At 38.7% G+C, this 24,068-nt stretch overlaps 2 protein-coding genes across 5 annotated transcripts; both read left to right on the top strand.

Annotated features, from left to right (window-relative positions):
- The first annotated feature begins 47 nt into the window (after positions 1-47).
- Positions 48-23,745, top strand: LOC119913306 (macrophage mannose receptor 1-like). 3 transcript variants are annotated; one of them, XM_038732707.1, is made up of 5 exons: positions 48-102; positions 20,544-20,584; positions 21,052-21,429; positions 22,048-22,395; positions 22,817-23,745. In XM_038732707.1, exons 2-5 carry the CDS (start codon positions 20,551-20,553, stop codon positions 23,161-23,163), a joined length of 1,107 nt encoding a protein of 368 aa, XP_038588635.1. In that variant the 5' UTR covers positions 48-102; positions 20,544-20,550; the 3' UTR covers positions 23,164-23,745. The 3 variants fall into 3 exon arrangements, with proteins under 3 accessions (XP_038588635.1, XP_038588636.1, XP_038588637.1); XM_038732708.1 differs by lacking the exon at positions 48-102 and adding an exon at positions 19,158-19,209; XM_038732709.1 differs by lacking the exons at positions 48-102; positions 20,544-20,584 and adding an exon at positions 20,731-20,881.
- LOC119913307 (macrophage mannose receptor 1-like) lies at positions 3,694-6,295 on the top strand. Of its 2 annotated transcripts, none has more exons than XM_038732712.1 (3): positions 3,694-3,977; positions 4,598-4,948; positions 5,373-6,295. In XM_038732712.1, the coding sequence occupies exons 1-3, from the start codon at positions 3,722-3,724 to the stop codon at positions 5,717-5,719; spliced, it is 954 nt and encodes a 317-aa protein (XP_038588640.1). In that variant the 5' UTR covers positions 3,694-3,721; the 3' UTR covers positions 5,720-6,295. The 2 variants fall into 2 exon arrangements, with proteins under 2 accessions (XP_038588640.1, XP_038588639.1); XM_038732711.1 differs by having other exon boundaries at positions 5,358-6,295.
- Positions 23,746-24,068: the final 323 nt, after the last annotated feature.

Genomic DNA, 24,068 nt, shown 5'->3' with positions numbered 1-24,068 from the left:
GGGGCTACAAGAGAGCACCTCCCTGGTCTATATTTGACAGTTGTCTTCATCAGCACACGAGGAGAGACACCAGAGTGAAGCTGCTGCGAGGACTCAGAAGATGTGAGTTATGATGCTGTTGTTTAATTTTAATATATCGTTTATTGTTTGTGCAGAGGTGGAAGCACAATATTGTATCTCTGCAGTAGATTTCACAGTTTTATAATAACATGATTTTTTTAAAAACCTTAATTGTATGCAATGTTCAGTATTTTTAACAAAAGGTGGACACTGTAACAGGACAAGACAGATAAATACAATAATCCTTTAATAGCTGTGCGCCCACAGCTTTGTGAGTCTACAGGACTTTTTCTTGCCCTGGATTTTACCTCTCAGGTTCAGGTTTTTGGGGCTTTTTGGTGGAGCACTACTCAGGTCTGGAAAAACATTACCTACTGTCTCCAGCATGCTTTGAAAATAAATGTAAATAATAATAAATAATGTGAAAATTAATAAATAGATAACTTTTATCTTTATTTTTTAATTAGGTGATGTGTTATTTTAAAAAAATATATACAAAAATTCAATTAAACCTAGACTCAAAACAAAAGACACTCCATTTTTTGTGAGTTTTGTGGTGTAGACACTAGACACTAATTCTAATTATTTCGTTAGGCTTATATAAGGTATAATGAACAATTAAATTATGTGTTATTCTATTGGGGGTTTATTTATTGTCGCACCCTCTCCTGATACATAATGCCTTTAATAGTAGCAGTATCTTATAAGGTTGACGGAAAATAACAGAAATTATGGCAGTACCTGTAAAATCAGAACATTAAATGTCTCCAGACAGAAACAAAATATGCCAGAATTGTTTGAATTATTTATATTTTACTGAAAGACATTTTCATGGGCTACAAAAAGATATTTCACAGTTAACCACTGTTTGTACTGATATTAATAGGTCTTAGACAATAATAGGTCTTCACACTCCCAACCTGCCAGCCCTCATTAATCCTGCCCCTGCTCGCAGAGAAACTACCATAGTACAAAATCCCAGCCACCCTCTCAACTCATGCTTCACCCTTCTCCCACCTGGCCGTAGGCACGCTTTTGAAAAAGTTTTGTACTCTGTGCTATGAGAGCGTTCAACTCACAGACAAGTTAATGATGTTTACATTATTTGCATATGTGTACTATGGGTCGTTTGTGTGTCACATTGATGTTGAAGGTGCTCTTTGTACAGACTGTGAAAACAACTTTCCTCCACTGAGGACAATAATGAATGAATCTGAACTCAGTTTGCATAGTTGCCTCCATTCTGCTTCCTTATCAAACTGCTGTTCAGAGACAGAGGATTTATTCATTTATTTACTTTAACTGGACATACAGTTAAGTGTTCACATGTATTTTCTTTAAACTGACACAATTTGGTAAAATCATTGTGTTTGGTTCTCTGCACACTAAAATATCAGTTTCCTCTAACAGAGAAAAGATGCAGTGGAGTCTGTTTCTGCTCATTCTGATGGGTAAGTGGATCATTTACCATTTATTTAGCTAAACATTATTTGACCAACCTAATATGCATTTGTTTAACATTTGAACAGCTCACTCTTTCATCAAATTAAAAGTAAAATCACAAAACTGGACCCTGAAGCAGACACAGACACGGAGGGAGAGGTTTAAGTGAGAAGGTTCTCTGAATTAGTATCGTCCAAGACCGAGTCACTGAACCACAGAGACAATCTGGTGACAAGTGGCAGGAGTATTTGACCTGAGGGTTGATGAGCTGATTGAAGCCAGATGTGGAGTTGAACCAGGTGTCTGGAGAGGTTAGCCGTGCCTACAACACATGCAAACACACACATACAGTGAGGAAAATAAGTATTTGAACACCCTGCTATTTTGCAAGTTCTCCCACTTAGAAATCATGGAGGGGTCTGAAATTGTCATCGTAGGTGCATGTCCACTGTGAGAGACATAAAAAAAATTCAGACATCACAATGTATGATTTTATAACTATTTATTTGTATGATACAGCTGCAAATAAGTATTTGAACACCTGAGAAAATCAATGCTAATATTTGGTACAGTAGCCTTTGTTTGCAATTACAGAGGTCAAATGTTTCCTGTAGTTTTTCCACCAGGTTTGCACACACTGCAGGAGGGATTTTGGCCCACTCCTCCACACAGATCTTCTCTAGTCTAGTCTATCAGTCAGGTTTCTGGGCCGTCGCTGAGAAACACGGAGTTTGAGCTCCCTCCAAAGATTCTCTATTGGGTTTAGGTCTGGAGACTGGCTAGGCCACGCCAGAACCTTGATATGCTTCTTACAGAGCCACTCCTTGGTTATCCTGGCTGTGTGCTTCGGGTCATTGTCATGTTGGAAGATCCAGCCTCGACCCATCTTCAATGCTCTAACTGAGGGAAGGAGGTTGTTCCCCAAAATCTCGCAATACATGGCCCCGGTCATCCTCTCCTTAATACAGTGCAGTCGCCCTGTCCCATGTGCAGAAAAACACCCCCAAAGCATGATGCTACCACCCCCATGCTTCACAGTAGGGATGGTGTTCTTGGGATGGTACTCATCATTCTTCTTCCTTAAAACACGGTTAGTGGAATTATGACCAAAAAGTTCTATTTTGGTCTCATCTGACCACATGATTTTCTCCCATGACTCCTCTGGATCATCCAAATGGTCATTGGCAAACTTAAGACGGGCCTTGACATGTGCTGGTTTAAGCAGGGGAACCTTCTGTGCCATGCGTGATTTCAAACCATGACGTCTTAGTGTATTACCAACAGTATCCTTGGAAACGGTGGTCCCAGCTCTTTTCAGGTCATTGACCAGCTCCTCCCGTGTAGTTCTGGGCTGATTTCTCACCTTTCTTAGGATCATCGAGATCCCACGAGGTGAGATCTTGCCTGGAGCCCCGGTCCGAGGGAGATTGACAGTCATGTTTAGCTTCTTCCATTTTCTAATGATTGCTCCAACAGTTGACCTTTTTTTCACCAAGCTGCTTGGCAATTTCTCCGTAGCCCTTTCCAGCCTTGTGGAGGTGTACAATTTTGTCTCTAGTGTCTTTGGACAGCTCTTTGTTCTTGGCCATGTTAGTAGTTGGATTCTTACTGATTGTATGGGGTGGACAGGTGTCTTTATGCAGCTAACGACCTCAAACAGGTGCATCTAATTTAGGATAATAAATGGAGTGGAGGTGGACATTTTGAAGGCAGACTAACAGGTCTTTGAGAGTCAGAATTCTAGCTGATAGACAGGTGTTCAAATACTTATTTGCAGCTGTATCATACAAATAAATAGTTAAAAAATCATACATTGTGATTTCTGGAATTTTTCTTTTTAGATTATGTCTCTCACAGTGGACATGCACCTACGATGACAATTTCAGACCCCTCCATGATTTCTAAGTGGGAGAACTTGCAAAATAGCAGCGTGTTCAAATACTTATTTTCCTCACTGTATACAAGGGGGAAGAGGCAGGGGGCAGGGAAAAGCTGGATAAACGTCCAGAGTTGTGACAGTAAGTAGTAGGTGTGAATCAGGATTTAGATTTTTTGCTGTCAGCTCAGTCACTACAGTATGTCCTTTGTTTTTAGGTCAGTGGTCCTTCTTCGCATGTCACCTCTATGAGTATCACTTTGTTGGAGAGAAGAAGACCTGGTATGAAGCCCAGAAGTATTGCATATAGAGAATTATATTGACCTGGCCACAGTGTCTAACATGGCAGACATGAAGAGACTCAGTGACACTACAGTGCAGCAAGGAGAAGCCTGGATTGGGCTGTACAACCAAACACAATCCAACAGGACGTGGCACTGGTCTATGCCAGGAGTGGAGTTCAATGAAAGCGAGACAAATTGGACCTTGGGAGAACCGAATGATAATGGAGGAGTAGAGAACTGTGTGTTTATACAGAAGAATAGCAATTGGAGAGATGGGTCTTGTGAACATGAGAGTTATTTCATCTGTTATGATGGTGAGAATATGTGTTATCCCTACTGTCTAAATTTAATATTTGATCATATAACATTATCTTCAGATGTGACATATCTCATTTCTTCATTTACTTACAACAATAAGAGTGGCTCTGAGAAGCTGTAGGCACTACAGTGCTATGGGCTACACGCTAAAGTCAGCACGCTAACACCTGACACTTTGACATTTTCAATACTAACATGCTGATAATAAGCAGATATAATGTTCACCATGTTTACCATCTAAGTTTAGCATGTTAGATTTGATAATTAGCATTAAACACAAAGCACAGCTTAGGATGAAAGGAATGTCATTAGTTTTACATGTTTTTAGTCGTAAACCAAAATACTGAACTGATAAAAAAAAAAAAGTTGAGCTGATGATGGAGCAAGATGAAGAGTCAGAGGATCATCAAAGTTATTGCAATATATCCTGTGATGACCATAAATGCCTGCACAAAATTTCAAGGCCATCCATTTCATTGTTTTTGAGATTTCAGTCTCAACCAACATTACCATCCACGGAGCCATGACGCTACTAGCATGGCTAAAAATCTGTATTTGCTCAAAAGACGTACATGTACACTATAAGGTCATGCAAGTTTGCCTGTTTACTCCACAGAAAATAATGCAACAGACAAATACAATCTGATTAAAGAGAAGATGAAGTGGCCAGCGGCTCAAGAATACTGTAGGGAGCGTTACACAGACCTGGTCAGTGGACTAAAGCAGTTTCAAGACATGTCACAAAAACTCGCTGTAGACATCCAGTCTGTAAACCAAGATTGGATGTGGGTGTGGATCGGCCTGTTCAGAGACTCCTGGATGTGGTCAGATGGGAGCAATTTCTCTTTCAGAAACTGGGATCTGAATAAGCCAGGCAGTAAGAAATGTGCCATGACTGAGTTAAATGTATCTGGAAAATGGAGCTCTGATGACTGCATTGAAACAAAACCCTTCTTCTGCTATGACGGTGAGTTTCTCCCATTGGAGCTGAACTGGAATCAGTTGGAAAATCCGTCTGAATCTACAGTATTTATACTTTATTTTAATTTTGTTGAAACACAGTCTTTTTGTGTTGGTTGTGTCACAGCTACATGTACACAAGCTACATCTGTTTATATTTTTTACTTTCTTTTAAAAGTAGTGGTTAATTGATCATTTTAGTTATTATTGAGCATGACATGGCTTCCTTTAAAATAAAATGTCACTTACTTAAGAAGTTCTTAACATATTTAAAGATATTTGTTATTAGCCCCAAACACACAAGCAGTCACTTAAACCTGAAACATTTTATTCAGTATTGAAGATCCATATTGGATCCCAGTGTTCCCAACAACTAACTGAACAAAGCTGCTGGTATGATCCTGTGTTTGTCTCAGTTTCTTCCATGACAGATAAAGTGATCCTGATCAAAGAAAGTAAGACCTGGGAGGAGGCCTTATATTACTGCAGAGAGAACTACAGTGACCTGGTCTCCATCACTAACCGTCACCAGCAGAGATGGGTCCAAGAGAGAGCCAAGAACGCCTCAACTGATTTTGTCTGGCTGGGACTGCGCTACACCTGCACTCTGGATTTCTGGTTCTGGGTCAGCAATGATGTTGTCAACTATACAAACTGGGCACAGGGGGAAAAGACTGATGACTGTGGCATGTCTGGAGCCATGGACAGAGGAGGACAACATCAGTGGTTCACAAAGCCGGATAATAACAAGTTTAATTTCATCTGTTCTAAGTGTTGAAACCCACTCACTGGTGTCAGATGTTTTATTCATTCACTCACGTTGTGTTTAGTGGTGTAATACTTTTGAAGAAGTCTACACTATATATCTTCTTTGGGTTTATTGAATGGCTTTCTGGGAAAAGTGGCCACACTGAATTTAGTCACAAAGTACCACAAGATTACTGAGGATGTGGCCAATAACAAGTTTTTCTGTCTCCTTTTTCTGAATCACTGATTGATCACTAGATGCAAGATCACAGTGACTGTTTGTTATTCTCTGAGGTTGTTGTGATATTTTCTTTCTCTTAAAGTGTAGATCTTTTATTAATCGTTATCTTCTATAATTCAAAATGTGTATTTTGTTTTCCTATATATCTTTTCAAGAGAAAATAGGAATAAATACACACATCCACAGTATACTATACTGCTTTACATTTGCCTCTATATATTTAATATTAAACATTTTAAGTTTCGGTAGAGATTTGGTGATGGGGTCATATTATGTGAAATCTCAAATGTCTTCTTTGATGGTCATATATTTGCATTTTTATGTAAACAGTTTTCTCTGAGGTTAAATAAACTGTTGAACCATGGAGTGGTGCTCTCTTTTTTCCATGATTGTTTTTGTACCTAAACATAAACAAACTTTAACTGTAGTGTAACATCAGAAAACAGTGGCTTGGATGACACAGGAAAATGATGTTGTCTTGGCGATAAAGGTGTCGTATCATAAAATGTTTTGTCCCACCAACTCTGGATGCACATATTATCTAATGTAAATGCTGTCAAATGCATAATTGGAGTGATCACTGAGGAACCAACTTTTAGTTTGATGTTATGATGGATAGATTACTTGGCTGGGATGACCAAGAGTTCTTAGAGAGGTTTAGTTGAAGGTGGCAGGCCTTCATCCATGTGGATATGGCTGAGAGACAATCCGTGATCTGTGCTGAGACAGTGGGGTCGTCTGACAGGAAGGACTGGTAGAGTTGCGTACAGTCTGCGATAGAAAGTGTCAGAGATTTGTTCTATACATTAATATCTTTACAGTATCTCCGTGTCAGACATGTTTTACTGGTCATGGTGAATGGCTTCAGCTCGCTTGTTATTCATTAAATCATTAAAGATTTCACTGGATTCCCAACTCCTCTAGGAAAAGGACAGGTCATACAGAAATGTAATATATTCACATATATGTGAGACACTGCTGAATATATTGAAATACATTTTAAAATATTTTCAAAATGCTAAAATCTTAAAGTTTAAAATTATCTTGATATTCCGTGTGTAAATATATCTAAATATGTGTGGCAATATGTGTCATGCATCATTTAATCAAGTGAGTTACTTTTTTGTCTCTTCCAAAAAACCTCAGGCTTGTGATATTTATTCGAAATACATACAGCTGTGTTCGTTTTTACATTTCATTTTCAATTAACACTTGAGATACATTTCAATCCAATGAAACAATTATGAAGCTTCAGGAAAGACATTTCAATTAAATTTTCTGATTTTATCTACTTCATCAGTACCACTGACCTTATTAAGTGGATCAGGTATTGACCACATGTGACTCATCTACATTAATGAAGTTTTCTGCCACTGGTAGTGACATATTTTCTTCTCCGTGTGTTTCACAATATGGCAATCTTAAGTTAAGTTAGTGAAAATATTTGCATATGATTATAAAACATCTATAAACTAACAGCATATACAGTACTGAAATATAATCTATAGGTATAGATAACAATTTGAGAAATATGGGAGAAGCTTAATATATGGCACTTGATCCTGAGGAAAATGTATCCTGTTAGGCTGAAAAATCGTGCTGAGATTCGTTTCAGAACCCCATCAGGCTTAAACTCTGGCTTTACAATGATGTCAACCGGTGCATTCAAAAACACAACTAGCTGTAAAATCTTATCCAAATAGGCTACAACATCTTAAAGTATGAGCTTACAGATATCAAGCAAACTGCAGCCTGAACCAAAAGCAAAACATTTATACAAATATAAGTCTAATTATATTCTATATTTTTCTGAAAATGTAGTTCAACTTTAATGTTGGTACAGACACAAATAAGCCTTTCTGTTGAATCTTACTGGCAGGAATGGCTGTCAGATGGCCAACAGTTTTATCAAAAGCAACAAAATGGCATGGGTTGCCTAAGGATGTGATTAAACTGTGCTTTTGCTTTTGAAAAACGTTACCAATGGCATAGCACGTGCCTCCGACTCCTAAATCTGCAAAGATAAACTTTCTCACCAAGAATCATCATCTTTAAGGATTACAGTGTGAGAGTTTCTCTTGGTCTCCCTGGCATAACTCTCAGCATGTATTATTTCACCATCAACTACTACTCTATCATAGTAATTGACACGAGAGCGTCAAGTGCCAGATAGTTGTTACGTTCTACCAATTTCCTTTGTGGTCTGCCAAGTGCAGTGACTCCTTCAAACTGTTCAACCATTTGAACTGACTTCTTGGATGTAGTTAAAATGTCAAATGTGTCTTTGACCTCAAAGTGGGCATTACCCATCAAAGATTTAGCATAGACTGGAAGTGCCTTCTCTAGCAGAAAGGTTTTGCAAATCTGTAAAGCTACACCCTGTGTGCTTTTTACCATCTCAAGCCGTTGTCTGTTGTAATTTTCAAACACAGGCAGAGTGAGCCCAGAGTGGCCCAAAATCTTTAACACTCTGCGCCAGATGCAGACAAAGATGAATGTTGAATGTCATGTTACAAATACCATAAAGTCCCTCTGCTTCTTGTACAAATGTGTTGAGCAGTTTTTCAGCCTCTTTGATCTCTTGTGAAGTGATTGATTCCAAGCGGAGCAAACCAACACCCTTGATAAGGTTTAGCCAGTGGACAAGGAAGCTTTCAGGGAGTGTGCCCTTTAACACAGGTACACTGTATAAGAACAACCACATGTACCACTCATGTGCTTTCCAGAAATGCCTTTCAGTTATGGATCGAGGGATTCCTGAAACACCACGGGGGCTGTGTACTGCAAAGTCCATCATCCAGAGACTGACCTTCCAATATGCCACGGCATAACTGCAGAACCACAGGTTAGCGTAGGACCTCGCAACACAGCCATGTATGATATGAAAGTCTGGCAACAAAGACAGTACTGAGGGTCCTTTAACACCCATTACAGGAGTGGACTTCCCCAGTGCTCTTTCAGCAAACTTGATGGTTGTTTTGAAGGGTTAAACCCTTGTTTGCCCTTTTCCTTCTTGTACCATGACTCCTCTCTGTACACAGAATGAACAACCAAATTCCCCAGAGAACTGCTTGAAATTTTGTAGAAGTGGCCTGGCAACAGATTACTGACTAGCACCAAAGGAAACACTTTAGTTGTGTGTTTTACATGTCCAACAGACCATTTGAAGCCAGCCTGTTGCAAGTGAACACATTCTTTCACAAAAGGTTCAAGAAACATATTCATGTTTGGCTTTTTATCACCGACCCACAAGGCGGCAAGCATGACATGTTTTGATCTTACTGCTGGGTCAAGTTCATTAATGATAGAAAGCAAGGGCCAAATACTACACTTTGATGAACTATAGAGTGGCTTTCCATCGCAGCTAAAAGTTAGTGATAGGTGGCTCACACTACTCTGGCATTTACTGTTTAAAGCTTCCTTGTACAACTGCCCATCGTAGATGTCACAGACAGAAGTCTTTGGTGCAGGTGCTACAATGTGTGCACGAATTTCATCATTTTCTATCATGTTTCTGAGTTGGGATTCCAGGGGCAGTTCAATAAAAAAGTTTCCACCTCTCATGTATTTGTACAAGTCATGTTTCTCCACACAGTTATTACATTTTGAAATTTCTCATCAGACTGCATCACAATGGAGCTCTGTCTACAAACTGGATGAAGCTGAAAATGGTTTCTGACTTCACCGAAGGTTTTGTAGAAACAGTACTTGGATGTGGACACAACATGTTTTTCATTAACTGCATTAATGACCTTAAGCATGTCTTTAATAGCTGCATCAGTTTGAGTGTATGTTTTAACTTTAATGCCAACATCAGTAATTCATGCTGCTTCCTTCGTTCAGCATCACCTGAACTGCTGGGCTGAAGACCCGTACATGTGTTGTGTAAAAAAGTGTTGTGGCAGTGCAAAGTCAGTATTTTGTACATTTTTCTTAATAATTAAGCAAGTAGACTCATAGTACCATGTGCTCCATTATAATCGAATCGCAAATAGAAATATTGTCCACAACATGACTTTTTCTCCAAATCGTGCAGCCCTACATGGCGCCACAGTTACACGGTGTTTATGTGCTAAACACTGTACTGTGCATTTACAGATGTTTCCCTTAAAGCTAATAAGCCTTTTTCTTCCATGCTGGCATTTCACTGACTTGCTTGCTGCTACTCCGCCCCCTGGTGATCAGATGGACAATCAGTGATCTCAAGTAGTCATGATCAGACGATATGAAATAGAAGCAATCGCCCTACTGTGTACTATATTTACTGCCAAACTGACAACGTACTGCTAATCTTTTCATCTGCTCCGCTCACTTCACACTTCATATGCTAATGCGTCTACTGCTATGGTCAAATGTCTCCTTCTAGGTGTCTTTGACGTGGACACACTTCTTCGAAGGAACCTCAGAGGTATTTACAGATACTAAGGATAATGTACTAACACATCTGAAATACTGAAATACTCCTAAAATTATTGCTATTTTTAATATTTAGGAGGAAAATCCAAGGCCACATCTGGAGAAGAGGCAAGAGATGCCCTGGATCCATGAAAGGTCAAAGCTATCATTAGTAAGTTTACTAACTGGTGGTGTTGTCTGTTTTGACATATGCCTAAAGGTAGCGTTGTTTCATTGTTACATACACGCATGTGCCCCATCTCACACAGAGTGACATCTTCCCATTTCACAATACAGTATAATCTTCTTGCAATTGGAAAGGGGTTAGATTTGTAAATGCTTCTATTACTTCACTTACCCCAAACCTTCTGTGATGAGCCTGTCACATAAACACTGTTATCCTGTCACTAATTAAATGTGTATTGACAGATCTTTAAAAAGGAGACAATTTCTGTAGGTACAAAATAACTTAATCAGAACAACATCAACTAACTTCTGAATAATCCAAATGTTTTTGTTACGAGGTTGTGTGGTGTGGGGACAGAGAGGACCCAAATGCAACGTTTGTGGGTGAGTGTACCGGGTAAGGAGCAATGACGATCAAGCGAGGATGGTGTGGAGAACCGGGGTTGAAATGCAGGCAGGCATGAGGTGATTACTGGCAGGCGTGGCAGGCTGACGAGGTGGCTGATGAGGTGCAGGTGCAGGTAGTTGGCTGGGCTCAGGAGCAGAGGGAGAGAGAGCACACACGGGAGAAAACACAGGGAGGCAGGCAGGGAACAGAAAACCAAGGAAAAGGCAGAATAACTGATAAAAAAGGAGAAACAACCAGGACACTCACCATCAGCCGGGCTGCCACCACAACAGTTTTTTCTCTTTTTCTTATTCTTTCTCTGGTGTTCTTTTGTAGATGCCGTCATAAAACGCCATGAGAAGGCAACTGTTGGGCAACTGGGCCAGGCCATGAATTCTAAGTTAGCAGAACTGAGGTTCCAAAATAAAAGAAAGGAAACATAATAGGCCGGTCTCAACCCGTGTTCAAGTCAGTATGTATGACTCATGTGCATGTGAGATGTGTGGATTTGTGCATTTTATATCAAATAAATTTGGAAGACTTCAAATTCCTTCTCTCTCCCCCAGGGAGAAAGAGGAGGGGGTTTGAGATATCAACCGTCAACAGACAGCTGAAGCGACCAAAGGAGGAAGTGAAAGGTTTGCTTTCCTTAAGTGCTGTTTCTGGGCAGTTCGATCGTAAAACTGGCCACCTTTGGCAGCAGACAGATAAGGCTCGGTGCCTGACTGACTGAAATTAGCTTTCTCCTGAACAGCCTATCAGAACTCTTTTTGAGAGAGGGCAGGAAACACTAAACTGCCCCCCACACACGTAACCATGGCAATTGACGTCCCTCTTTGTTTAATTATCTCACATCAAAGGATATTCTCCTCTTCACGTCCAGACGTGAGAAACTCCAGGACACCAGAGGAGGACAGCCCTGAATTCCTTTGTGTAAACACTGAGTACTGTCTCCTCAAAGTATTACCTTGTTTAATTAAATAATCTTTAAGTTACTTAATTCTCTCCCCTTCATTTAGTAGTAGTTTATGTTACCTTGTTGTTGTTCATATTTGTTGTTAAAAATAATCTAAATAAGTTAATTTTACAGTGTTTTAATTTTCATTTCTTCATTTTATGTTGTAACCAATGCTTTGTTCCCAACACTTTCTGACACTTCCTTTAGAAATGATATGATAAAGAAATGTCATCCCATAGTACTCGATTAATTTTCCAGCTCAAATTTAATATTAAATAACTAAACTCCCCAGTTCTTAGGTCAAGTAAAGAAGCTCAAAGTTGAATATCTACTCCTCATGTAACCAGAGCTCCCCCAAGTGGACAATATGAGTATTGCATGCCATCGTTCTGAAATGCCATTTTATGTATAAATGTCACTCTGTATTTACCTGTTCATAATCTGATGCCATTCGTGTATCTTGCTTATATTCTCTAAATAAGAACTGTAACAACCAATATTATACAGGAAGCTAGTTAAGTTCCTCTCATCTGATGTGATTCCTAGGAAATGCTAACCTTAAGGTTGAACTACTGACAATTGTTTTCCCTTTTATCAAATGCTTAAAACTAAGAATGGTATAACCATTTGACAATTAAGGTTTGATTGTGGGAAGATATTTGATTACAACATCCTTAAAACTCCTAGACAAATTTAACAAAGTTATCATCTAATTGCGTTCATTAGCTGCCATATGAGTCAAATTCTCCCCACAATAGACCTCCACATTCTCATTGTTTAGCCACTGTTTATTTCTTTGATTTGTATTTAACCGCATTTATACTCACCCTTTGTTAGTTAATAAATTTCACCGTAATCACAGGAATTGTGTGTGTATTGTCTAACTCAAAGTCCCTGTTAGGAGAATTTACCCCTTCAATATGAGACTGTCAACTTCCAACCTCTGATGCTTATAACACCATGTGAACTTTGAGTGAACTAGCTGAAGGAATTTTTGCTTAACGTGGATGTGCATTTTCACGACAGAGAGATAAGCAGAAAGCGGAAAACAGCATAACATCAAGATTGCTGGAACCAAGCATTAATGAAAAATGCAACTTTACTCATATTAATTGTTTAAAAAATATAATTGTTTGTCAAATTAAACATGTGTAACCTTTAAAAAATATGGTGAGACTGAAGTTGAAATGTAAATGGTGAACTTCTTATCCAGTAGTATAAAAACATAGAAAGTCAACAATACAGTAAAGAATGACAGCTGGAGACCATTGTTAATTGGTAAAATAACACATGTAAACAGCAGAACTGCAGAGGAAAAGAAGTTCATCATGAGGAAAGGAAGGGGAAACCAGCCCAGAGGGGGATATATAAGGCTGTCTGCAGACCATTGGGTTGACTTCATCCTCCGACCTGCAGGGGTGTTGTTGGGTTTATGTGTCCTGTTTTGGAATAAACTCTTTTTGCACCGACTCTTGACCGTCTCCAGAGAAGTTTTTGACTACAAACTTATTGACTATAGTAGAAAGCTAATGGAGTATTTTTTGACAAAGTTTATAAAACTGGTGAAGGTGGGGACCAGGCTTAACTGGCCCGGCCTGGTCGCACATCTGACCCAACAGTACCTGAAGCAATAAAGCCAATACATCACCCTCATATACAGTGGGTACGGAAAGTATTCAGACCCCTTTAAATTTTTCACTCTTTGTTTCATTGCAGCCATTTTCCAAAAATCAAAAAAGTTCATTTTATTTCTCAGTAATGTACACTCAGCACCCCATCTTGACAGAAAAAAAAAACAGAAATGTAGAAATTTTTGCAAATTTATTAAAAAAGAAAAACTGAAATATCACATGGTCATAAGTATTCAGACCCTTTGCTCAGTATTTAGTAGAAGCACCCTTTTGATCTAATACAGCCATGAGCCGTTTTGGGAAAGATGCAACAAGTTTTTCACATCTGGATTTGGGTATCCTCTGCCATTCCTCCTTGCAGATCCTCTCCAGTTCTGTCAGGTTGGATGGTAAACGTTGGTGGACAGCCATTTTCAGGTCTCTCCAGAGATGCTCAATTGGGTTCAAGTCAGGGCTCTGGCTGGGCCATTCAAGAACAGCCACGGAGTTGTTGTGAAGCCACTCCTTCGTTATTTTAGTGGTGTGCTTAGGGTCATTGTCTTGTTGGAAGGTAAACCTTCGGCCCAGTCTGAGGTCCAGAGCACTCTGGAAAAGGTTTTCGTCCAGGATATCCCTGTACTTGGCCGCATTCATCTTTCCCTCGATTGCAACCAGTCGTCCTGTCCCTGCAGCTGAAAAACACCCCCACAGCATGATGCTGCCACCACCATGCTTCACTGTTGAGACTGTATTGGACAGGTGATGAGCAGTGCCTGGTTTTCTCCACACATACCGCTTAGAATTAAGGCCAAAAAGTTCTATCTTGGTCTCATCAGACCAGAGGATCTTATTTATCACCATCTTGGAGTCCTTCAGGTGTTTTTTAGCAAACTCCATGCGGGCTTTCATGTGTCTTGCACTGAGGAGAGGCTTCCGTCGGGCCACTCTGCCATAAAGCCCCGACTGGTGGATTGCTGCAGTGATGGTTGACTTACTACAACTTTCTCCCATCTCCCGACTGCATCTCTGGAGCTCAGCCACAGTGACCTTTGGGTTCTTCTTTACCTCCCTCACCAAGGCTCTTCTCCCCCGATAGCTCAGTTTGGCCGGACGGCCAGCTCTAGGAAGGGTTCTGGTCGTCCCAAACGTCTTCCATTTGAGGTGTAAGGTCTTATATAGACAGGTGTGTGGCTTTCCTAATCAAGTCCAATCAGTATAATCAAACACAGCTGGACTCAAATGAAGGTGTAGAACCATCTCAAGGATGATCAGAAGAAATAGACAGCACCTGAGTTAAATATGAGTGTCACGGCAAAGGGTCTGAATACTTATGACCATGTGATATTTCAGTTTTTCTTTTTTAATAAATTTGCAAAAATTTCTACATTTCTGTTTTTTTCTGTCAAGATGGGGTGCTGAGTGTACATTACTGAGAAATAAAATGAACTTTTATGATTTTTGGAAAATGGCTGCAATGAAACAAAGAGTGAAAAATTTAAAGGGGTCTGAATACTTTCCGTACCCACTGTATCTGAGCGCATCCTTGAGATGGACTGCCGCATGACATCAGTGGGGATGACCATTTTATTTTAAAGCAGCTATAAAACATATGTTTATAAAAATACAATGTAAAAACGATGTGACAATATAAAAGGGATCGCTTGGTGAACTTTAGGGCTGTCCCCGACTAAGGATTTACATCATGAATCATGAAGTCCTGCCTATAGTCGAATCATGTGTGTTTTTGTGCGCCGTGATTGTGAGCCGGGAAGGAGGGGGTTTACACGGGTAGCTCCGCTTTAATCTTGAGAAGCTGCAGAGCTGCAGTCTCTATTCATTCAACTTACACTGTAAATTACCAGCTAAACTGAGGCTTTTTGAAGACCTCTCTCTCTCTCTCGCCTGTCATTCACAGGTCTTGTACAGTTTTGCGTGCATGCCGTGCTGCCGACAACTGTATGCACGTTGCGATTCCACGCAGGTCTATTTAAAGTAGCCAGTTATTTAAAAACGATAAAATATTCTTTGTGGTGGTTAATTAATGGTGATAAATTATCCGAAAGTCCCACCATGGACGTCATTAGGCCTATTTTAGGGGGGCTGAAGCCACCCTAACATGGTCCTAAGCCACGCCAAATATAATAAGAGAAATAATCATTAGATTTAGATCTTTTTTACTTTTTCCTTTTTTATAGTGCAGTACTCAACAAAGAGAAGCAAGAATAATGATAGATACAATAGAATAATACAAATATAATTTGTATTTATTGGCTTATAATAATCCTTCTGGTTGTTTCCTCTGCTCCATAGTTTAAATTCCTTATGTGGTCTGGCTCTAGGACCCTGGAGGAGGCTGCCTTTCATCACTGCTTTGCTGAGCTGCAGAGCAACGTTACTACACAGAGAGAGAGACACGCGTGTGCGCGCACACACACACACACACACACACACACACACACACACAGTAGGGGTGTAACAGTACACAAAATCTCGGTTCGGTATGTACCCCGGTTTTGAAGTCACAGTTCGGTTTATTTTCGGTACAGTAAGGGAAAAAAACATTAAATTGCTGCTGGTTTATTATGAGCTTTTGAAAACATCCAAATTAGTTTGAAATTTTTAAAACAAACTTCCAAATTACACAGAATAAATAAATTATATAAAATAAAAAAGAATAAGAAATAAAATACTGCTCCACTAAATAAACTATTCTCAAAACAATACCACGTATAGCTAATAAAATATAATAAAAATATATAATATGGATTACAGTGCAGCATTCTTCTTATTCTTTTATTCTGTCAATGAGCATTATCAATCCCAGCTTGAAGGCCTAATCAGATAAAAAAAAACTTTTCCAAAGTCTAAAGTCTGTTTAAATGCCGAAAGGTGTTTGCACTGTGCTCGTTTTTGTTTTTTCCCTTGTTGCAGTGACGTTCTCCTTCGTGTGATACCATAAATATAGAAACATACCCGATCACTACTGACAAATGTCGGCCCACTGCTTTCGTCTTATCGACTTGTCCGTTGTTGTAGGAAACCGAAGTGTTCCCAAACAGAACACGTTAACAATAAAGGAGGGTCTTAAAGATCTGGCTTCTCTGCTCTGGTCGTAATGCTTAAGTCACTATTAGCGAGAGGCTGGGCTAAAGGGTGCTGCTTGTGTAGCGCTGCAAGGCAGAGATTTGGTCCGCCACTTAATATGCCTGTGTGGAAACTCAGAATTTACGTATGGTCCACACAGAAAACAAGCCTAATATATAACGTTAAAGACACACATGAGCAACATAAGACAGATGGATATTGAAGATATTTAGCAGAGAGAGAAGCAGGAGATCAGCAGGGAAGCTGAGGTCAGTAGTCTACAGGTCAGTAGTGGTCTAAGTTACAGGTTTAAGGAAATGTGGGCTGTTCTTAAAACAAACCAAGGCAAAGCCTAAACTAAATTAATTTATATTTACATTTACTATATTTTCTATATTCTGACCAACTTAGCTTTCTGCATTCATTGGCTATAAAAATTAAATATGTAGATGTCGCCCTCAAATCCTTCCCACTCGGCTCATTTAGAGTCCACATAGGTTAAACTCCATTCCTTATTTTCACTGCTCGCGCCTGCTGCACTGCAGCGACACAGCAAGGTAAAGAAAGCATTTTAGCATACCTGCTGCTCAGGAGTGTCTTTGTGCTCACATACATACATTTTTGCTAGGCTAGCTAGCTACAGTAATGTTAACATTAATCAACCATAGTTAGCAGCTCTTTGAATCCTGGTCAATGAGAGAAGTTAGCTGTGGTACCAGTGCCAAATCTAATTCAAAAACGGACAGGACCTTTGCATAAATAAAAACATTTCCAACAAAATTTGATGCAGGAAAGACAGAAATTGGTGCAGAACAATTTACCGGAATCCAGGAAATTAAGTGTTTAATGCTCAAAATTGTCAACTAACAGATTTCATTGGATTGATGATAGAGACTCTACTGTCATTGTATACAAAATACGAATAACGAAATGCAGTTTAGAGCAAAACATTGAACATAGCAGCTTTAAAATAGCATCAATGAGAATTTCTATTAAATAGTGTTAAAGACCTCAAATCTTGTTCTCTTGATATATGTTGAGGATATATGTATAAAAATCTTGGAGAAGGACGCACCCACTTTTTTTGTGCTTCCAAACCCCATGTAACATTACAGTAACTTCAACAGAGGAGAAATGGAAGAACATAGTTTTTTTTGTTGCTTTTTATTTGTTGACATCGTGGCTTCTTCACTGGTTGTTGACATAAGTGTAGTTCTAATACAGTAACAAAAGATGTGAGTGCAAAGATTTCGCAAGTGTAAGTTACGCATACCCTGGGCCCCCCCCCCGTCTTTTAATCCTAGACACGTCCCAACAAATAAAGTGCATGGGCACTTATCCGCTGCTCAATAACATTTTCCTCAGTGGAGGACTGTTGATAAAAATTTACTTTAGATAATATTATTGATGTAAAGTGGTTCTGCATTTTAATAAGAGATTAACCAGTTTGTTTGGTTTGGTTAGCCAGTTTGTACATAACACAACTCTTCTTCTAGTTTTGTCTAGACTTGTAAACATTAAATATACTGTCTGAGAGGAGAACAAAAAATACAAACTTATTCTCTGCACACACACACACAGTGTTACCTGCACTTTGAAACGCTGTGTCTCAGAAAATAATATTGAGAGTGTACACACTTAAAACATTAGGAGATCTGATAACCAGAACCTGTATTTTAGCTGTGTGAAGAAGCAGCCACCTGATATGTTGAACAATGTGTCCTACTCCACGAAACAAAATGACAAAATAAGTTGTTTGTTGTGTCACCTTTGAATATCCATATGTGTTAGAAAAATGATTCATATGCTGACGGTTCTTTGGTTTAGTTAACAATCAAGTGTAGTTAGTTAAACTGGGGAAAGTTCAGAGTAAGAGTTTGGAAGAAACTACTTGGTTAAGGTGTTTACTTTGTTCTGTATCTGTAGATATATTATTTATTAAGCTGAATTTGCCACCATGAACCTTGTATTTAAACACAAATGTAAGTGAACATGCTATTATTAGCAAACTAGGAAATGTGTAAAATTTACATAGATAATACAAATAATCACAATAAAACATTGCAGAATTTACAATAACAATGTGAACAGTTACTGAGCCATTTAGACGTCTAGTACTTTGGATCAAACTTGTACAAATATACTGAACACCCGAAGCCAAACACCCATTCATTGTCAAATAAATGGACTTTAACTGGAAAACTGTTTTGCTTTAATCAAAAGATAAATAAACTTTAAATGAGTCAATTGTTTACATTGTTTTTGAGTATGAATACAAGAAATTAAAATAAATTGAATAAATATAATACAACTTTTGACAATGCAAAAATATGTATATTCAAGCAGAAAACATGATTTAAATTTATTCTGCTTGTTAGTGGATGTTTTGGAACGAGACCTTTCTTTCTGTTTGTTGGACAGTCAACAGGGAAGAGTGTTTTTGTTTCCTCATGATGTAAATTTATATTATGTAAATTATTTTCTGGCCATCAGTAGATCCTGTCCTGACTATGAAAGACAGCTTAGTGTTTTTACAATATTCAAATGATGACATTAGGTGGCTACAAGAGAGCACCTCCCTGGTCAATATTGGACAGTTGTCTTCATCAGCACACGAGGAGAGACACCAGAGTGAAGCTGCTGCGAGGACTCAGAAAATGTGAGTTATGATGCTGTTGTTTAATTTTAATATATCATTTATTATTTGTGCAGAGGTGGAAGCACAATATTGTATCTCTTCAGTAGATTTCACAGTTTTATAATAACATGATTTCTTAAAAACCTTAATTGTGTGCAATGTTCAGTATTTTTAACAAAAGGTGGACACAGTAACAGGACAAGACAGATAAATACAATAATCCTTCAATAGTTGTGCGCCCCAGCTTTGTGAGTCTACAGGACTTTTTCTTGCTTGCTTTGAAAATAAATGTATAAATGAAATAATGTGAAAATTAATAAATAGATAACTGTATTGTTTTATTAGGTGATGTGTTATTCTAAAAAAAAAATACAAAAATTCAATTAAACTCAAACAAAAGACACTCGATTTTTTTAATTCCTTTTTTTGTGAGTTTTGTGGTGTAGACACTAGACACTAATTCTAATTATTTCGTTAGGCTTATATAAGGTATAATGAACAATTAAATTATGTGTTATTCTATTGGGGGTTTATTTATTGTCGCACCCTCTCCTGATACATAATGCCTTTAATAGTAGCAGTATCTTATAAGGTTGACGGAAAATAACAGAAATTATGGCAGTACCTGTAAAATCAGAACATTAAATGTCTCCAGACAGAAACAAAATATGCCAGAATTGTTGTATTGCCTTATATTGTACCGGTGTTTTTGTTATTGGCCCAGCCCGATGTGTTATATTATTTATATTTTACTGAAAGACATTTTCATGGGCTACAAAAAGATATTTCACAGTTAACCACTGTTTGTACTGATATTAATAGGTCTTAGACAATAATAGGTCTTCACACTCCCAACCTGCCAGCCCTCATTAATCCTGCCCCTGCTCGCAGAGAAACCACCATAGTACAAAATCCCAGCCACCCTCTCAACTCATGCTTCACCCTTCTCCCACCTGGCCGTAGATAAAGACAGCTGCTCTACAAAAAGTCACGCTTTTGAAAAAGTTTTGTACTGCACTGACAAGTTAATGATGTTTACATTATTTGCATATGTGTACTATGGGTATTTTGTGTGTCGTATTCATGTTGAAGGTGCTCTTTGTACAGACTGTGAAAACAACTTTCCTCCACTGAGGACAATAATGAATGAATCTGAATCTGAACTCAGTTTGCATTGTTGCCTCTATTCTGCTTCCTTATCAAACTGCTGTTCAGAGACAAAGGATTTATTCATTTATTTACTTTAACTGGACATACAGTTAATTGTTCACATGTATTTTCTTTAAACTGACCCAATTTGGTAAAATCATTGTGTTTGGTTCTCTGCACACTAAAATATCAGTTTCCTCTAACAGAGCAAAGATGCAGTGGAGTCTGTTTCTGCTCATTCTGATGGGTAAGTGGATCATTTACCATTTATTTAGCTAAACATTATTTGACCAACCTAATATGCATTCGTTTAACATTTGAACAGCTCACTCTTTCATCAAATTAAAAGTAAAATCACAAAACTGGACCCTGAAGCAGACACAGAGGGAGAGGTTTAAGTGAGAAGGTTCTCTGAATTAGTATCGTCCAAGACCGAGTCACTGAACCACAGAGACAATCTGGTGACAAGTGGCAGGAGTATTTGACCTGAGGGTTGATGAGCTGATTGAAGCCAGATGTGGAGTTGAACCAGGTGTCTGGAGAGGTTAGCCGTGCCTACAACACATGCAAACACACATATACAAGGGGGAAGAGGCAGGGGGCAGGGAAAAGCTGGATAAAGGTCCAGAGTTGTGACAGTAAGTAGTAGGTGTGAATCAGGATTTAGATTTTTTGCTGTCAGCTCAGTCACTACAGTATGTCCTTTGTTTTTAGGTCAGTGGTCCTTCTTCGCATGTCATCTCTATGAGTATCACTTTGTTGGAGAGAAGAAGACCTGGGATGAAGCCCAGAAGTATTGCAGAGAGAATTATACTGACCTGGCCACAGTGTCTAACATGGCAGACATGAAGAGACTCAATGACACTACAGTGCAGCAAGGAGAAGCCTGGATTGGGCTGTACAACCAAATACAATCCATCAGGACGTGGCACTGGTCTATGCCAGGAGTGGAGTTCAATGAAAGCGAGACAAATTGGACCTTGGGAGAACCGAATGATATTGGAGGAGTAGAGAACTGTGTGTTTATACAGAAGAATAGCAATTGGAGAGATGGGTCTTGTGAACATGAGAGTTATTTCATCTGTTATGATGGTGAGAATATGTGTTATCCCTACTGTCTAAATTTAATATTTGATCATATAACATTATCTTCAGATGTGACATATCTCATCTCTTCATTTACTTACAACAATAAGAGTGGCTCTGAGAAGCTGTAGGCACTACAGTGCTATGGGCTACACGCTAAAGTCAGCACGCTAACACCTGACACTTTGACATTTTCAATACTAACATGCTGATAATAAGCAGATATAATGTTCACCATGTTTACCATCTAAGTTTAGCATGTTAGATTTAATAATTAGCATTAAACACAAAGCACAGCTTAGGATGAAAGGAATGTCATTAGTTTTACATGTTTTCAGTCGTAAACCAAAATACTGAACTGATGAAAAAAAGTTGAGCTGATGATGGAGCTAGATGAAGAGTCAGAGGATCATCAAAGTTATTGCAATATATCCTGTGATGACCATAAATGCCTGCACAAAATTTCAAGGCCATCCATTTCATTGTTTTTCAGATATTTCAGTCTCAACCAACATTACCATCCACAGAGCCATGACGCTACTAGCATGGCTAAAAATCTGTATTTGCTCAAAAGACGTACATGTACACTATAAGGTCATGCAAGTTTGCCTGTTTACTCCACAGAAAATAATGCAACAGACAAATACCATCTGATTAAAGAGAAGAAGAAGTGGCCAGCGGCTCAAGAATACTGTAGGGAGCGTTACACAGACCTGGTCAGTGGACTAAAGCAGTTTCAAGACATGACACAAAAACTCGCTGTAGACATCCAGTCTGTAGAGGACTGGATGTGGGTGTGGATCGGCATGTTCAGAGACTCCTGGATGTGGTCAGATGGGAGCAGTTTCTCTTTCAGAAACTGGGATCTGAATAAGCCAGGCAGTAATAAATGTGCCATGACTGAGTTAAATGGATCTGGAAAATGGAGCTCTGATGACTGCATTGAAACAAAACCCTTCTTCTGCTATGACGGTGAGTTTCTCCCATTGGAGCTGAACTTGAATCAGTTGGAAAATCCATCTGAATCTACAGTATTTATACTTTATTTTAATTTTGTTGAAACACAGTCTTTTTGTGTTGGTTGTGTCACAGCTACATGTACACAAGCTACATCTGTTTATATTTTTTACTTTCTTTTAAAAGTAGTCGTTAATTGATCATTTTATTTATTATTGAGCATGACATGGCTTCCTTTAAAATAAAATGTCACTTTCTTAAGAAGTAAGATATTTAAAGATATTTGTCATTAGCCCCAAACACACAAGCAGTCACTTAAACCTGAAACATTTTATTTCAGTATTGAAGATCCATATTGGATCCCAGTGTTCCCAACAACTAACTGAACAAAGCTGCTGGTATGATCCTGTGTTTGTCTCAATTTCTTCCATGACAGATAAAGTGATCCTGATCAAAGAAAATAAGACCTGGGAGGAGGCCTTATATTACTGCAGAGAGAACTACAGTGACCTGGTCTCCATCACTAACCCTCACCAGCAGATTTGGGTCCAAGAGAGAGCCAAGAACGCCTCAACTGATTTCGTCTGGCTGGGACTGCGCTACACCTGCACTCTGGATTTCTGGTTCTGGGTCAGCAATGATGTTGTCAACTATACAAACTGGGCCCCAGGAGAAAAGACTGATGACTGTGGCATGTCTGGAGCCATGGACAGAGGAGGACAACATCAGTGGTTCACAAAGCCGGATAATAACAAGTTTAATTTCATCTGTTCTAAGTGTTGAAACCCACTCTGCTCACTGGTGTCAGATGTTTTATTCATTCACTCATGTTGTGTTTAGTGGTGTAATACTTTTGAAGAAGTCTACACTATATATCTTCTTTGGGTTTATTGAATGGCTTTCTGGGAAAAGTGGCCACACTGAATTTAGTCACAAAGTACCACAAGATTACTGAGGATGTGGCCAATAACAAGTTTTTCTGTCTCCTTTTTCTGAATCACTGAATGATCACTAGATGCAAGATCACAGTGACTGTTTGTTATTCTCTGAGGTTGTTGTGATGTTTTCTTTCTCTTAAAGTGTGGATCTTTTATTAATCGTCCGTCCTTCTATAATTCAAAATGTGTATTTTGTTTTCCTATCTATATCTTTTCAAGAGAAAATAGGAATAAATACACACATCCACAGTATACTATACTTTACGTTTGCCTCTATATATTTAATATTAAACATTTTAAGTTTTGGTAGAGATTTGGTGATGGGGTCATATTATGTGAAATCTCAAATGTCTTCTTTGATGGTCATATATTTGCATTTTTATGTAAACAGTTTTCTCTGAGGTTAAATAAACTGTTGAACCATGGAGTGGTGCTCTCTTTTTTCCACGATTGTTTTTGTACCTAAACATAAACAAACTTTAACTGTAGTGTAACATCAGAAAACAGTGGCTTGGATGACACAGGAAAATGATGTTGTCTTGGCGATAAAGGCGTCGTATCATAAAATGTTTTGTCCCACCAACTCTGGATGCACATATCTAATGTAAATGCTGTCAAATGCATAATTGGAGTGATCGCTGAGGAACCAACTTTTAGTTTGATGTTATGATGGATAGATTACTTGGCTGGGATGACCAAGAGTTCTTAAAGAGGTTTAGTTGAAGGTGGCAAGCCTTCATCCATGTGGAT

The sequence above is a fragment of the Micropterus salmoides genome, unplaced genomic scaffold (genome assembly GCF_014851395.1).
Source record: "Micropterus salmoides isolate LMB-PRFRI ecotype aquatic unplaced genomic scaffold, ASM1485139v1 Ms_hic_scaffold_2, whole genome shotgun sequence".
In the NCBI taxonomy this organism is placed as follows: domain Eukaryota; kingdom Metazoa; phylum Chordata; class Actinopteri; order Centrarchiformes; family Centrarchidae; genus Micropterus; species Micropterus salmoides.
The sequence above is the reverse complement of the archived record's forward strand: the minus strand, read 5'-3'. Positions and strand labels throughout refer to the sequence as shown.

Bases quoted from the DNA above. Each gene is read 5' to 3' on its own strand.
- LOC119913306 (XM_038732707.1), top strand. From the start codon at position 20,551: ATGCAGTGGAGTCTGTTTCTGCTCATTCTGATGG. The intron at 20,585-21,051 runs GTAAGTGGATCA...CTTTGTTTTTAG, and splicing joins GTTTCTGCTCATTCTGATGG to GTCAGTGGTCCTTCTTCGCA. The intron at 22,396-22,816 runs GTGAGTTTCTCC...CTTCCATGACAG, and splicing joins ACCCTTCTTCTGCTATGACG to ATAAAGTGATCCTGATCAAA.
- LOC119913307 (XM_038732711.1), top strand. From the start codon at position 3,722: ATGGCAGACATGAAGAGACTCAGTGACACTACAGTGCAGCAAGGAGAA. The intron at 3,978-4,597 runs GTGAGAATATGT...TTTACTCCACAG, and splicing joins TTATTTCATCTGTTATGATG to AAAATAATGCAACAGACAAA. The intron at 4,949-5,357 runs GTGAGTTTCTCC...TGTTTGTCTCAG, and splicing joins ACCCTTCTTCTGCTATGACG to TTTCTTCCATGACAGATAAA.